This window comes from Plutella xylostella, chromosome 7, assembly GCF_932276165.1.
Source record: "Plutella xylostella chromosome 7, ilPluXylo3.1, whole genome shotgun sequence".
Taxonomy (NCBI): domain Eukaryota; kingdom Metazoa; phylum Arthropoda; class Insecta; order Lepidoptera; family Plutellidae; genus Plutella; species Plutella xylostella.
This window is the reverse complement of record NC_063987.1, coordinates 7,656,693-7,672,769: the sequence shown is the minus strand read 5'-3', so window position 1 is coordinate 7,672,769 and position 16,077 is coordinate 7,656,693. Positions and strand designations below refer to the sequence as shown.

At 35.6% G+C, this 16,077-nt stretch overlaps 1 protein-coding gene across 3 annotated transcripts in view; it reads left to right on the top strand.

The window, feature by feature from the left end:
- LOC119690777 (fibroblast growth factor 22) overlaps positions 1 to 14,208 on the top strand; it is a 129,051-nt gene extending 114,843 nt beyond the window's left edge. For 2 of the 3 annotated variants that reach the window (XM_038106521.2, XM_038106522.2), the window contains exon 5: positions 10,876 to 14,208. In XM_038106521.2, the coding sequence (XP_037962449.1) occupies positions 10,876 to 11,355 (480 nt within the window). In that variant the 3' untranslated portion in view covers positions 11,356 to 14,208. The remainder of the gene's footprint in view (positions 1 to 10,875) is intronic. The other variant, XM_038106523.2, reaches the window with a different exon arrangement.
- The last annotated feature ends 1,869 nt before the right edge of the window (positions 14,209 to 16,077 follow it).

Below are 16,077 nucleotides of genomic sequence, written 5' to 3'. Positions count from 1 at the left end.
CACACACACACACACACATGTATACACACACACACATTTATACATACACACACACACACCTGTATACATACACACACACACACATGTATACATACACTTGTACATATATACATATACGTACACACCATTGGCTGATTATGGTAATGATAATGATGAAATCAACAGTTAATCCCTGGCGAGGTTGCGAGCCTTACGCCAATCATCATCAACCACATCCTATGTACAAGTACTTACTATTAGTTTGCTCTAAGATATGTATATCAACCCTGCACTTCTTAAAAGTCCATTACCATACCATAATTGCTATTTTGATTTCTGTACTTTAACTGTCGATTTTAATTTCATAATTTTAAATCACTTCTTATTGGCAAGTTCGCACGTTTAAATTTTTGAAAGTCATCTCTTCAAACACCGTAACTTTTGACAATATTTGCTAACACACTCAAGCAAGCACGTACAAAACCAAACGCCAAACATGTCAATTAACAATGCTTTATTTACCCTGTAAAAAAAACATCTGACAAATGTTTTTTTTTTTTTTTCGGAACAAAGTAAGTAATCCGTGACCGCAGTTTAAATAAGTCTTTCATAGTCACTAATAAAAGAATATTAACAGTGATCTATTTCACTCGAGATCTATCGATCAACATTGTGATGGATCGATATCCACTGAATGGGTGTACGCTGAGTGTTACGAATGGCCAAATTGAATCTTTTATTATTTATAAATTGACTATTCTTTTGAGCTTTCTATTTTCACACTGCACTATGCAGTTTATTTATATTATTCTCCACCTTGTCTACACATTACCATAAGTATTCCAAATCCCGCAAACAAATAAACAACAAGATAAATTAGTTCAAGCCTGCATTTGTTTGGACCTCTGGGAAAATGGGAATTCACCCTTGTTTTGGCAACAAATCTTCGACTTTCGTTTAGTAAGTTATTCGTCTTCGTCAGCGCATTATCATTTGCTGTGCTCCCCTCGATGCAAGCGGTAGTAATGTAACGACTTTGTTTTTGTTTTGCCAACGTATTTTTGTTTTTTTAGAGATATACTATTATAGTAGCATAGCGTACCCCTGCGGTCTAGTGGTAAAAGCTTTGCTTTAACACCGGGGGATCCGGTTTTGATCTCCGGGTGGCACCTAAATTGTGGTTTCCAAGTTCCGTTACAAATGGAAACAGCATAGAAGGCTGATCAGGTGATGTCTTAAAATTTAAGTGATATACTTACCTAATCCTGCGCAGTTCTGCTCTTAAGTTAAAAGTGCTATGATATCCTTATACACATTCAAATCGACTAATAGGGGCAAATTCCGAACTTAGAAGTAACCTTCATTAATTATGAAGATTTGAAAAATTAACCGTACCTATTTGAAAATCGAACATGGCACCCGCTAATCTGGCGGGAAAATGCACTTAGACTACAAGTGGCCAGCATTTAAAGGTCTACGCTTAGAATAATGATTTTTTTAACAGACGGCTCTATGCTGCTGGCTGAATAGTGGTGATCCCATTAAGTAGGCGCTACACTTAGCTCGATAAGGGTGGAGTGAAATCATTAATCAGGAAGTGTTTGATTCGATTCATTAGAGGTGCGAGTGCGTCTCGATTTGTCATAGGAAGATGTGTGGTCGCGCCGAGAGATAGGGAGCAAATTGTTCCGTATAATAATAAATGGATGGTGGTATTTTATTTTTTTCTTCATATTTCTCATTTAGACCAACTTTACCTTGCTAGATTTTGATTTAAATTTTATACGTTTTCCATTGCATTGCATAGATATTTTGAAAGAATATGTGCTCTTTAGGCCTAATTTCACACCATTCGGTTAGGTTAAAAATACCTCGGTTTGGTTACATGATGGACCGTTAAGGTTAGTGAGTGTCCCACCATGCTACATCACAGGGTTAACTCCCTTGATCGGGTGATAAACTTAATTGCTGCTGTGGGGTTCCGCTAAGACTTGGTTAAGACCGGTAACCAGGCAACGGGTTGTTTACTTGTCACTCATTCTGTCAAGATTCAAGATGGAAAAATGAACAGAGACTTTGATAAACAATATACGAACTAGATGTTGTGTGACATAAAAATGAAGCGAAATACTGTCTGGGTTTTATATACTGTCAAACCGAGATAAAAGTTTTAATTTTAATTCAAATTGATGGCCCTACCTGGAAATCGAACCCGGGATCCCTGGGTGATAAAGCTGAGCTTCTACCACTAGACCAAGATTAGATAGATTCAAGAAGTTAAACCTAATGACGTAATGACAACTATTGAATTAAGTCAAAAATCTTCTAACAAACCCTATTACATTGGGACTAACATAACACTCTAGCGAAAAGTGGGTGCAGCAATGCACCTCTGCCTACCCCGCAAGTGAGTACATTAGTACAAGGCGTGAGTGCGTGTTTTTTTTTTCTTCTAACAAAATATTTTAAAATTACTTAGAAATTGAGGTGTTATTTGTTGAGTCGTTTATTTTGCACTGACACTCCATCTTGTTCGTTGTATTGTTTTTTCAAAGGGCATGGCGTAATGATATTATTTTCAATGACGGATATCAAAAAACAACCTCGATAGAAATAGTAACCATGGCAACCTCAAAACCAAAAAGTTTGGTTGTTTGAGGTTGTTTGACATCACAGAGACATGAATGAAGTGTGAGTGAATGATTCACATAATGCTTGATTTATGAATGGTCTGTTAGATTTTCGTCATGGGACTCATCCAATTAAAAAGGGTATTAATCCTTAAACGAGTCGTCAGCAAATCCGTGATTTAGACTGTAACTAACAGAATCATGAGAAACCAGGTCTTAGTATACCAAAACTATTGTGAAAGTAAAACCGAGGTACTGAAATTAGTTTTAATGCTTTGAATACTTAGCATACCTCACTATAATCTCTTGAAGAATTTTGTAGTTATTTTCTAAAGACTATAAAGTATTGTTTAAATAACGAACGAAATTCCCAAAATAAGTACCTAACATAAAATGAAATTTTAGGCAGAGAAACTGAAGGAATTTAAGCTATTTTTAATTACAAGTTCTAGGAGATCAGAAAAATCAAGGCCATTCATATCATTCATGCGATTACTTACTATAGTCCTTGAATGCTAAGTTAAAGATATTTTTTATCAATTCTTTCACACTCATAAAAATGCTATAAATATAAACTATAAAATGTAGTACATAACATAGCAGATAATAGTTCAGAAAGTGAGATTATACGATTCTGTATCGATTCGATTTTACGAGACACTATAGGGTGGCGACAAGCATAATATAATCTGGTCTTAAAAGTTTCGGTCTGTAATTTTATTAGTTCAGAATCTAAGCTTTTTATTATTTGTCCCAATACGGTCGAATTCCGATAAAATAATCGAAATGCATCTCAATCGAATAAAATCCACATTCTTTCCAACCAAAATCTGGGGTCCATAAATACTGCGGCACATTAGAACATAAAATAGGTAAACAATCGTAAATAAAAATTATATCGAAAACACACAATACAGTCATTAATTCTCGTATAAATTATGTCTATTTTGGGGCGATTTTTACACCTTTTTGTGATGTTTTTTGCCGGACTCACGTCGCGCCGCGCCGCCGCCGCCGCCGCCGCCGCCGCCCGGCGCCCATGGCGATGGAACCCTTTCGTACGTTGAAATTCGAATCAAATCTGTTTCTTTTGCTGACGCGACACTACAGCCAAACAGTGAACTTTTTTTTGTGTCTCTCGACCTACCAACCAATTTTTAAAGAAGAATTGGATTTGTAACATTTCTTACCTACCCAAGTAACATTTCATTCGAGCTTAGGTTGTAAGAAATGCCTTTAGGTTTTATAAGGGTTGTGAAAAGGTTAATGCTTTGCTATCTGGTCATATTGAGTACTTGAGAATGATTACTAAGTCCTAAAACTAATTGTTTATTAATACAACCTTGGAGCTGCTGATAAGAGTTTATATTAACGTTATTTTAACATGTATTTCAGGAGCATATAGTTCTAGGATCTTATAGTTGTCGTAGACTCCTGATTTACTTCTAGAAAAGCTAGCATGAATGCTAAAGTGAGAGCTTAAGGTTAAATTTTTAACCTTGATACAACCATAAAGTTATGGAATATTTAAATCACTTATAAGTATTTTTTAAAACCTATCTTAAACCTTTAGGTTGATAAGAGTTGTCTAGGCAAACAAATTAGGACTACTTGGTGAAAACCAAAAGCATTAAGCACTGGCTATGAGCTAAAGGCATGATTTAAGTCCTACAAGAATATTTTAGAGCTTTAGAGGCATCCTCAAAATATGTTTAATGCTTTTTAGTAATTTGCTAACGGCCGCCATATTTTTTCACTGAAATAAAAAAAAAACTTACCAAAAAGATACATTTTAATTAATAAGGGAAAATTCAGTAGCGTTTCCTATACTATTCCAAATATATGTTTTTTTTTATATAGACAGTACTTTTATTTCTAATATATAAATTTACACCAAACATAAAATTTTATCTATTTTTTTTAATTAAAATATCTTCAAATTTATCATTTACAAAAGGCCCGTCACTTATACAGAACTATTATCCGAAAGTATCACAATAAAGTGCTAGTCGCACAAGTTTTTCATATTTCCTGACTTCAGCCTCACTACTTACTATATTTTGTATTAATACAACACTTACAAGTTAGCCATTTTGAGTCTTGGAAAGTGTCAGGTAATGGCGCCATTTATTATAATTATTATAAAATATTACACAGAAACATTTTAAGACCCGAGAGTCCTGGAAAGGCATTACAAATATCCATCAAATGTGTTTCAAGTTATAGTAGAGTTACATCCAGGACTAATTTAGAACTTAAAAGTTGTCTTCCAAGGTTATGTTAACGTTAAATTAAGGTTGTGAAGGTTTTATTTAGGTTCTGTGTAAGTTGTTCAAAAGGTTCTGGGTTTGAGCTATAGGTTTTGCTGTAGCTCTCAGAAAGGTTCTAAAACGTGGGCCCTTTTTGCACTCAGGAGGTTAATATAAGGTTAATATCAGGTTATCGAGCCTTCTAAGTCTCACGAGTTGATTTCCATACAAAGGTTCTAGAACCTTTTCAAAACCTTTTTAAAACCAAAAATGTTACTTGGGTATGTACCAGAACCTAAAACATACTCGAATTATTTTGGTGCCTTGTTCCCAAAACTATAAACACCAAAGATTACGATATCTGAACACCTACCTATCCCGAAGCCTATATTCATATCGAATCGTAAAACTCTTATCGCTTCATTTCCTTTTATTCTTCACATTAAGTACCTTCCATTGTTTTAAAGACAATAATAAAAACACTTTATTTCAACCTGCTTTCTATATCAAAATCATTTTTTGTTGGCAGTCGTAAACTTTGTCCTTTTTCAAACGCAGTTTTATATTTTTTAAGACAAGGCGGCAAACTACATAGATTCTTAAACCTTTCATCCCAAAAATGTTGCTACTTGAATAATATTTAAATTCATGAATAATTCAAAACGATTGCAGATATTTTAACAAACGATGTTTTGTCTTAGCATAACCTGTAATTAAACACTAAGCCATTCTATTCGTATTTTTTGCATTTTATTTAGACTTCGGATAATATTTATTTGATTATTAATCGACAAAGTCATTATAATTAGCTCATGATTTGGCCCTGAATCATAATTTCTCTAGAATTATTCCAGTAAAAAATTATGGCATTTTATCGGAACATCTCGCAAACACATCGTTAGTTTAAGTCTAAAGCACCGCGATTGCATAAATTAACACGGGATTCACAGACGACAGGTTAGACTCGTCACGAAAATTCGAAAACTTCTAAAACTGCTCCATATTGTCGGTAAGGTTGACAAGAGCCACATCAAAATACCTAGAATTGACGAGATTCAATCACATCGATCTCTTTTTGTTGGTCGCATTAATCGATTTCTCGGAAACAACGATTCGTGGGCACAACCCTATGCGCCACAGATTCACAATTTGGTGGGAACTGGGGATGCTTGGGATGGGAACTTTCAAACTTTAATATTTTTTGCACTCTCAACAAATCTTACTAGGGTCCAACTAGGAAGATATTCCTCATAGGAATGTAAATTATGAATAGAATCAGGATATTTTTACTAGGCCCCTAATTGTGGTTGCCGTAAATCTGTCCTAACTTGACTGGTGTAATTGACATATTTATTACAGAATAAATAACAGTGGTAGCGCCGTCTATGGCGTAAATTTAATGCCCCAAGTAGTTTTCTAATTTAGCAAGTTACGGACACACTATTCATATTAGCTACACATTAGATATATGGACGGACTGAATACATGTTAATTAGTCAATTGTTTGTTTGAAGTTACCTAACATGGTAACATTTTTAAGGTACTTAAAGCTCGTTTGTTGGGCTTTTAGCTTTGGTTAGGGTAATAATAATCATCAAAAAATCATAGAAATAATCGACCACTGCTGTAAATATGCGATAAGTACCTACTTATTACGAAAAGTAAAAAAGTAAAGGTTAACACATAGTATAAAGAAGATCCGTAGTAAACTTTAACCATTAGTCAAGTCACTTGTCAACCATGCATTCATTTAAGTTTTGTTGGTTTTTAAACAATGGTTGCGATTTTTGACCAATTATTGAGCTACAGATTAAAAAACCGGTCCTTAATAAAAAAAAACGTGAACTCAAGTACTACGAGATAGTCAACGTATTTAAAAAAATCCTTATAAAAGGACAAAACTTTTAAAATACCTATAAAGTTGTATGTGTTTTGTCAACGTTGTTTAGGCAGGTGTCTGCCCGGATATTAACAATTAAGCTGCCATGATTTCGACGAAAACACCCGAAATGCTTAGCTTATCTTATCACGGGGCCCTATTTCTATTAATAGCATCACACTCCTTAGAGAAATTAGAGTAGATACGCTAGAGATACCTACCGATATTCTACAAAATAAATCGGTTAGTTTAAATCGATTAATCACTATTGTTTATTTAAAAGAACCAACTCCTTATCTACGTAATTGTTCTATGGTGACTTGAGATTCGTTTTGAAAACAGTGGAACGTTTACAACCAACCTAGAACTTAAGTCAGTTGACTCGGAAAACGGACTTTCTAGCCTAGCTTTTACTAATTTGCAATAACACTTCGTTAACCGATTTTCTAATCCAAAAGGGATAATCGAACTACACTTTACGTCGTGTTCTGTTTTATATCTATGGCAGTTTTCATACAAAATAATCTAAGATAAGTATTTGCATCTTATATAAGTAACTACTTAAAGCAAGCTTAAAGTAACTGTAACTAAAAGGGCTGCTGACACGTTTTATAGTACTTAGGTTGTATTTTTTAAATAATTTATATTTTTGTATAAATTCTAAATGTAAACTTCTGACTACTTTTAGGTAAAGAACTTTATCGATATCGACAATCTACTTCAGTTTGTTGTCCGCACTAGTTGCTCCTAGAGGTTATCTTTTTTGATCTTTATGGTTCTAAAACAATTGATAGGGGATCGTCAGTTTATTTGTCTGCCTCTTGTAAAGGATCCACAATATGACAGTATTACGAAGCATAAGTATCCTTCGAACATATCCGTTTTCCCTTAGCTCCTATTTATGAGGTTATTAAAAGTAAATGCAGTTGTTAATATTGGTCTAGGTAAGAGGATTGCGTTGTAGACGGTAATAATTAACATTTAAAAATATCCTGTTTCGTGACATTAGGTAGGTAGGTACCTAAGGTTATTTTGTGACAGGTTTTTTTGGTACGACCTACTATCTAGAATGTATAGAAGTAAATTTAGATCTGATATGACATTAACTTCTAGATTCTGGGTCGTAGGTCCTTGGTGCTAGGATAAACATTTTTGTACTGTTAGTTAGCCGGTACGTTAACATGTACCTAATAGTCCCTAGAATAGGCCCTAAATAAATAAAGTAGGTTTTCCTTTGAAAACAAGCAAATGTCAAATAAACATGGTTTTGACAGCTGTCACAAGGACTGTGCTATATTTTACAAAGTATAACCATCCGATCCACAACCAACCACAAAAAATAACTTCTTACTGAACTATTATATTAAATATTAGCAATAGCAACATAGCTTATTAAATCCTGGCAATACTGTCGCACTCCTATCCCAGCCGCAGGGCCAAAAGCCCAATGGGTGGGATGTCTTGTAGGTTTGAAGCTGGAATTATAGGTCTAAACTCATGTAAGTACTGTCCTGCCAATATAACTACTACGTATTGGTTACTTGTCTCAAGGGATTTCCGTAAGTGGTAACTGCCATAGAAATATACTTTATAACCAATTAAACATAACTAAATGGTTAGATGTTAGTTGAAGGAGCGGGCAACCTACAGACCTATCTGTAAAGATAGGATGGGATCAAAGGGATACCTGTTATATAACAATAGTAGGTTGTAGGTGGTTAGTAATAATAGGTTGCTGTACTTAAATAATAAAAAAAATAAAAAATGAGACTCAGCCCGAAGTTTGTATGTAGGTTTTTGGGATAATGATTAGCTTGAGTTGGAGAAGCCGGAAAACTCTGCACTACTTGGCACCCAGACCATGAAAAAAGTCTGTGAGTCAGATACCCATCGGGAATCCATACCTAGAGGTATAATACGGACAGGGTACAGTATATATTATTCTACAACTTCTTATAAAAAAAAAACAAAAAAAAACACGCACTCACGCCTTGTACTAATGTACTCCCTTGCTTACTTATAGTATGTACATAACTAACTGTAGGAGCCTTATAAGAGCAAAAGCTATTACCTATTAGCTGTAAGCTACAAATTCCGCATGGCTGATCAGTGTGACCTTGTAAGCTTAAATCGAAACGTCCATATTCATGAAATTATTGCCAATATTCACATCGGTGTTGCCAGGAAATGAATATCGGTGTTCCTCTGAAGTACGTATTTAAATGCAATACGTGTACACCTTCCTCTTACTCAATAAGTCTCTCATTCACCCAAAGGTTGCCTGGAAGAGATCGCTTTTAGCGATAAGGCCGCCTATTGTGCTTACTCCTTTTGTTATTTAATATATGTTGTGTGTTTTGTTCAATATAGATAGATAGATAGATAGATAGATAGATAGATAGATAGATAGATAGATAGATAGATAGATAGAATATTCTTTATTTGTACACATAAAAGAAACTTACAAAAACTTAAATACTAACAAATATGTACAAAAATGGCGGTCTTATCGCTTAAAGCGATTTTTTCAAGACAACCTTAGGGTGGAAGGATATTTTGTTTAAAGAGGGGTCATATATAGTTATATTGTATTGTATTGTACGTAGTTAGGTACACTCACGAGCAATGTAAAAGTTCCACTTTCAAAATTCGGTATTCTATAAATAATAATAATAATAATAAGTTCTTTATTTACAGGTAAGACCCATTAAAATACAAATACAATAAAATAGATCCATATTTTGTAAAATAAAATAATGATACTTATTAATGTTGGCGAAATACCTATCCTGATGCGCTGTTAAATGTACCTACCTCAAGGTTGCATAAAGTTAGCCTTTTTTCCGTTCAGGAGTAATTTGGTGCTATTGTCACTGGTAAGTACTTTTTCATTGCTCGCGAGTGTAGGTATATGCTAAAATTTCTTAAGCGACCCGTGAGAAATTTCCTCTACTTAATGATGAAACCCCATATGACAATCATGATCTGTGGTTGCTAAATGTTTGAACTGAGGTATGATAAACATTTAGAAAATTAAACACAGCTTCGAAATTCCAATAAGATATAAAAACACAATTTGCTTCTAAGTGGGCGAAGAATCGAATATAAATTGGAAACGATTTAACGAGCTATCGAACGAAGCGTCTTCAAATAGCCACACTGAAGGGTCGACCTTGTCTACCTTCCGACTTGAAACGACAAACAGTAAATCAAGTGTGCAATAAATTTAGCACCTAACGTCCTATAACTTTCTATCAAGAATTGAATTTAACGTTTTCGAATTGCTAATGCCCGTATTCTGTACGACATCTTACGATTTAAACGACATTATCGTGGCTCGGAGCGATCCACCCATACATATTTTATGCTCCTAAGCAGCCAATTTGTTTAACTTGTTGCCTAGAACACCCAGTTGTTATCATAACGGTCGGCGATGCTAAGTCACTACCTAAATGGGGTGTGTATCAATTTATTCCATAATTTCGACCATGGCTTCGGCTACAGGCTAATGCTTGTACGAATAGATGGAATTCGCTAAAATTAGGTCATGGATGTGAGGTATTTGCTGTATTGCTGTATTTATTTATTTAGTGTATGTAGTGTTTAAGTAGTGTATTATACACTTGCACCTCAGCTACCTCTAATTCTATTTCTATTTTCTTTTATAACTCTCTTCCATCCAAAGGTTGTCTGGTAGAGATTGCTATAAGCAATAAGGCCGCCTTTTTGTACTGTTTTTATTTTTAAGTTTTTTTTGTATGTTCTATTTTGGTGCAAATAAAGAGTATTGTATTGTATTGTATTGTATTGTATTTGAATAATATTATCATAGCGAAACAGCTAAGCAGAAATAACTTCGAGATTTGGTTTGTTAATTCGCTGTCAGCAGGGGACAGCCGACAATTATTGCCCGCATACTTAATAAGGTGTTTATAATGAGCGTTTTTGGTTAACGACTTCATTAATCTGTCACAATTAGATTTAGGAACTGTCTTTCAACTATTTAGGTACAATGATTTACTTCGCCAGTCGTTGTCTGCAAATGCAAACAATCCCCGACAGTGCCAGTTACACTCAATCTAGTTGTCGGTTGTTGTCCATAATCAATAAGTGACTTATCCCTTCTCTCTTGTTCCAGAAGGACCTCTCGGACGACTGCATGTTCGACGAGCACATAGAAGCAAACAATTACAACACGTACTCCCGAATACGGAACGGGAAGAAGACGTTCTTAGCACTAGACAACCGGGGCCACTCGCGTCGGATGCAGATCCCGCTCGGCCGGCCGCTGGGCAACCTGTCGGGGTATGCCCTGACGCTCACGAGGAAGTGGGAGGGCGAGAAGCAAGCGCAGTGCGCCGCGCGACGACACAAGGGCAAGCTGAAGCGACCGCCGCCGTTCCACCGCAACTGCGCGCGCCGACTCCAGAAGCAGAACCTGCGGATGAAGAGGAAGAACAAGAAAGCGAACGATCCGAAGAAGAAGGGCAGGCACCCGAAGGCGAGGAGAAAACACGAGTCGACGTCGACGACGACGGAGACGTGGGAGGATTCGTCGACGACGGACATGGAGTTTTTTCGGTCGACGACCGCGCGGGAGGCGGCCGCGCGCTCCTGAGCCCCCTCGCCCTCGCCGCCTCCGTCGCACTGCTCCGCTGATGCGGTTCCTCTATGCCAGGCGTCAACTGAATCTCTATCATTCCTCTTCTCTCCCCCCACGTGATGTCTAAGCGCTCTCTCTCTATGTCTCTTCGCCGGGGCTCGTCCAGTGAACGTGAATTTCCGACTCGAACATTGTTCTCTCACGTGTTTAGTGTAAACTCGCAGCTGTAGCAATTAGAAAATCGAATACTCAATTTCTTAGTCGTTTTAACGAACAATTACCTTCAACAAGACAATACTTGATAGCGTGTTCTACTTTACGTACTCATCTAACAATAAAATTTATGATATTATACTACCAAAGTTAACTGAAATTATCTATCTCAATTTTATATTCCTAGTTCGCTTTAAAACTTAGGTTATCGGCAAGATTCCAGTTGTCTTACTAGTAACTGATACTTAACATGGTAATATTAGATGTTTTAATTCAATTGAGTAAATAATATAATATTAACTATGTAAGTATTTTTGGAATGGTGTCATAAGAAGGTTTGGTAGGTACATGGAACTGTTTTAGAATGGAGAAAACAGTGATTCTTGTTGATGAAATGACATTATATAAGTAAATCAATAGGGGAAAAATACTAAAGATAACACCGAAGTATCATGCTTTCTTTTCATTAGGAAAGTCATGGTTACTCACATTTTTTTTTTATATGAAATGCTTCTATTTTAATACGGCCTTTAATAAAAGATTACTTACTACTCAATATCACAGATTTATTTTAAAGGCTCAGTTATTTGTTAATGGACCTCTACTAATAATACAAGGCAGTATCGATACTATCGATCCCGTCACATCATGCCAATGTCGTGTATTTACGTGAAATTCTCTGAAAAACTATGTCACTATGATTTTTTTAAATTCAAATAATTTCATCCTCAAGAATTGCTGAACGTATTGTACTTAGAAGAGTGCTGCGGTGTAATTTCATAAGAAATTGACTGAAATAATTATATTGGACTGAGTAATGTAGGACTTGTTGGTTTTGGTCTAGAGTCTAGGCTATGAGTAGGGTACGTATATGTGCGGCGGATGGCTATTCTCCTGTGTTTTCTTCATAGGACCGATGAATGAGGTAAAAGGTCAATCGATCGAGTCAAGAAGTGTCCGAAACGTTAACTACACAAGGCCATTTGCCTCAGTCCAAGGTATGTAGTGATAAAATACCTAATCACGGTGTGAAACAATAATTAACTGTAAAACGTGTATGTAATTTGTAAATTTATTTATTTTTCATATAGAGAAAGCCGTATTTTGTTAACGTTTTAGTTGATTTTAATAAATTCTCTTTCCCTTTTACTCCAAGACGTAGTTGTGTAGGAATCATACGCTTGTACTTTTAGTGAGCCAATTTTTGTATTATACTCTTTGAATGTCGTTCAGTAACCCTGTGTAACGATCGACAGTGTCGGAAAATCATGTTCCGTCTTTGTGTTAACAGCTTTACTGAACGTATTTTTGCAAAACATTCTTTTTAGTAATGTCCCTCGCATTCAGATTATTGTATAGAATATCATAATTGTAATCGAGAAGTTGTCGATATCATCAACAGTTAACATTAATAATTAGTTTTGTAACTACATTAATACTTAATCATAATTTTACTGCAACTATCACACTGCCAATTAAAAGTCTTTATGCTTTAGGCTTTAAAAAAATTCTTATTTAAGAACATAAAAAATATATCTGTAAATATCTTCCAGAATGTAGATGATGCTTAGTTAAGTCTACTTGAGTGTTGGTGATATCGACAACAGAAGCGTGAATGTGATTGTTTGCAATTTTAATTGATTTGTGAATATTTTGTATGTACGGGAAAATATATTTAATAATCTTATTTATACTTACGTCTTATTTTAAGGTTTATAACGAAAAGGGCGTGAAATCTGCGCAAAGCATTTATGGGTGGATCTGCCCTGCTTTTCAACAGTTTAGATTTTTTGCCCCTTTCGAGTCATTTTACATTATTTAAATTATTATGTTTCCGAGTTTGTTATTAATTATTATACTTGACTCGTTATGTACTGTAAATGATACATCGATCTATATTTTTTGTAGGTTTAGTTAGATGCAGTATTTCGATATTGTGAAAATGGTACTCTGATTTAGTATCTAGTAGCGTTGTAGGTAGTTTTTAATTTAAACATTCTATATGGTCATTAATTTAAGTAAGACAGTCAGAATGAAGAGTTCCGTAGGTAGTGATTTTATCTGTACATCTGCATCATCCGTGTCTTATAAAAATGAAATTATTAAAATATGAACTTTCTGATAAATACATTTTAAACATGAAATTTCAACGTTCACCGTGCGTAGCAAGCTGTAATTGCAAGAATTACCTAATCAAGATGTGCGGTCACATTTATGTGATAGTGTATCTGGGTATATTTTTGCGCATGTGCCATAATATATAACCCTGGGATAAGTTCAAATGTCAGATTAAGTACAATTGTCAGTCCTTGTTTCATTTATACATACACAATACATCACATTAACAATAATTACTTACTAAATAAAATACATCATGAATCTTACGAAAGCCAGGAGAAGAATGTAACAGTATTATACTTAATTATTTCGATACATTTACAGTATTTGTATAGTGACATTTGCTTTGTGCATTTATCGAAATTGTAAAACAGTTTGATCTGTGAAGAAAAAAAATATCAAACCTACTTAAAATGTTTCTAGACATTTTTTATATCATTAAACAAATCCAGGTAAATGTAGGTAACAAACAAAAAGGAAACTTTTAGACAATAACTTTTTACAGTCACGTTTACTGAAATAAATTACAATCCTGTACTGTGCTGTTTTATTTTTACAGAACTCATACTAACTCACAATACAATATAGGAGAATCTTTATACATAAATCACACAACATAAAATGTTACAATGAACAAATATTAAATAGGCCGCGGTTAGTGCGGGGTGGTAGCTCAGTCGGGTAAGCGCCAGAGATGCGGGTTCGAATCCCGGCGCTGATATCTACCAAGAGTTCCAATACCAAGGAGTTCTTTCAATCGCTCTGACGGTGAAGGAAAACATCGTGAGGAAACCTCGCTTACGGGAGAAGTATCTAAGGTTCTTAAAATAAATAAGCATGACAAACATTTTGCATGTTACATGTAATTTTTTTTAATGAAGTTATTCGTCCTAAATGACGGCAGCCTTGATAGTAAGTTGAGTGAAGCCCCTAAGTAGCTACTCTATGTTTCTTAGTCAATACGTGATGTTGGCAGAATTTACTGTGGTACAGTCGTCGAAATATAATAGGCCCGTTTGGACAGCTAAACAAATTTGCTATTTACTCTTGATTTACTTGATAAAACACATAAAAAGACACATCATAATCTGGCTTTTTATTTAACGGCCGAAAGACAAAAGTACTTTTAAAGCACCAAAAGTTACTTAACTATTGTTTAGATTTTTTATGATTTAGTTTTGACACCAGCTGTCATCCCATACATTTTGGATCCAAACTGGCCTCTTATATTTCGACGACTGTAACTGCTAATCTTCTCACTGCAAGAGGGTCGAGGCGGCGGGCGGCAGAGCGCCTTCCTATGTTATCCATATGCGAGCCCAGTTCAACATTTACTGAAGAGTCGTGGCGAGAACTCGACATTGTAAATAAATGAGGCTTGATACCCTTCGACGCCACCGCCTCGACGCTTTAAGTACACTTATGAGTTGAGCGGCTTCGGCTACACTGACGCAGCGACAGTAACTAAACTAATAACACTTTTGTATGAGCGCAGTGACACTGACTTCTAACAAACTTCGGTAGAACAAAAGTGCCGCTGCGTCACAGTGTAGTATGAAAGTGTACCTTTTGGTTCCAGAAGGTAGGCACAAGGTTTTCTGATTAACAATAATTATAATCAAAGGGTACAAAGCACAAGTAAGTTGCTGCTGTTCTTCAAATAAGTTTTCAAATGCACCAATTTAAAAAAATGATAGTAGGTAAGTAGCTCCAACTAAGCGTCAATTCACACGTACCACAACCACACCACGTCGCAGCGACATAATGTGGTCAAGCTGTGGTTACGTGTGAATTGTGTGACAGCGGCTTTTTGCAGTTGCGTTGTGGCAGCGACAAAATGTCGAAGTGGTTGTGTTGTCGCTGTCGTTGCGATGTGGTAACCACGTGGTCGTATGAATTTAATAGGGAGAGGAGGTGGCCGCGGTGCCGCTGACGCGTTACGGCGTTGCCGTTGCGGTGTGGTTGCCATGTGGTTGCGATGTGGTCGTATTACACTGGTGGTCGATGACAACGGCAAAATGTGGCACGTGTGAATTAGATTATTCATTTTCAATACAAAATATACGCCCGACCACACGGCCTGGTTGTGGTGTGGTTGTGGCTGTGGTGTGGTTGTGGTACGTCTGAATTGACGCTAACTCTTATTCTTAAAAGTATTTTTGTACCTACTTTAGTGATTTTTAAGTTGGTTAAATACGCTCGCGAGCTAAGAAAAATAATTTACTATAATATTAATCGTATTATTTTTTCATAACGATAAATTAATTTACCTGTCACAATGGACAACCAAAAAATTATCCCAGAGAAATCAGACAGAAATAGTGAAATAGGCACTTAACATTATTGTGTTAAAATCATAAAATTAGTACTTCTATGATTAATCTTGAACGCAGTCATATTATGAAA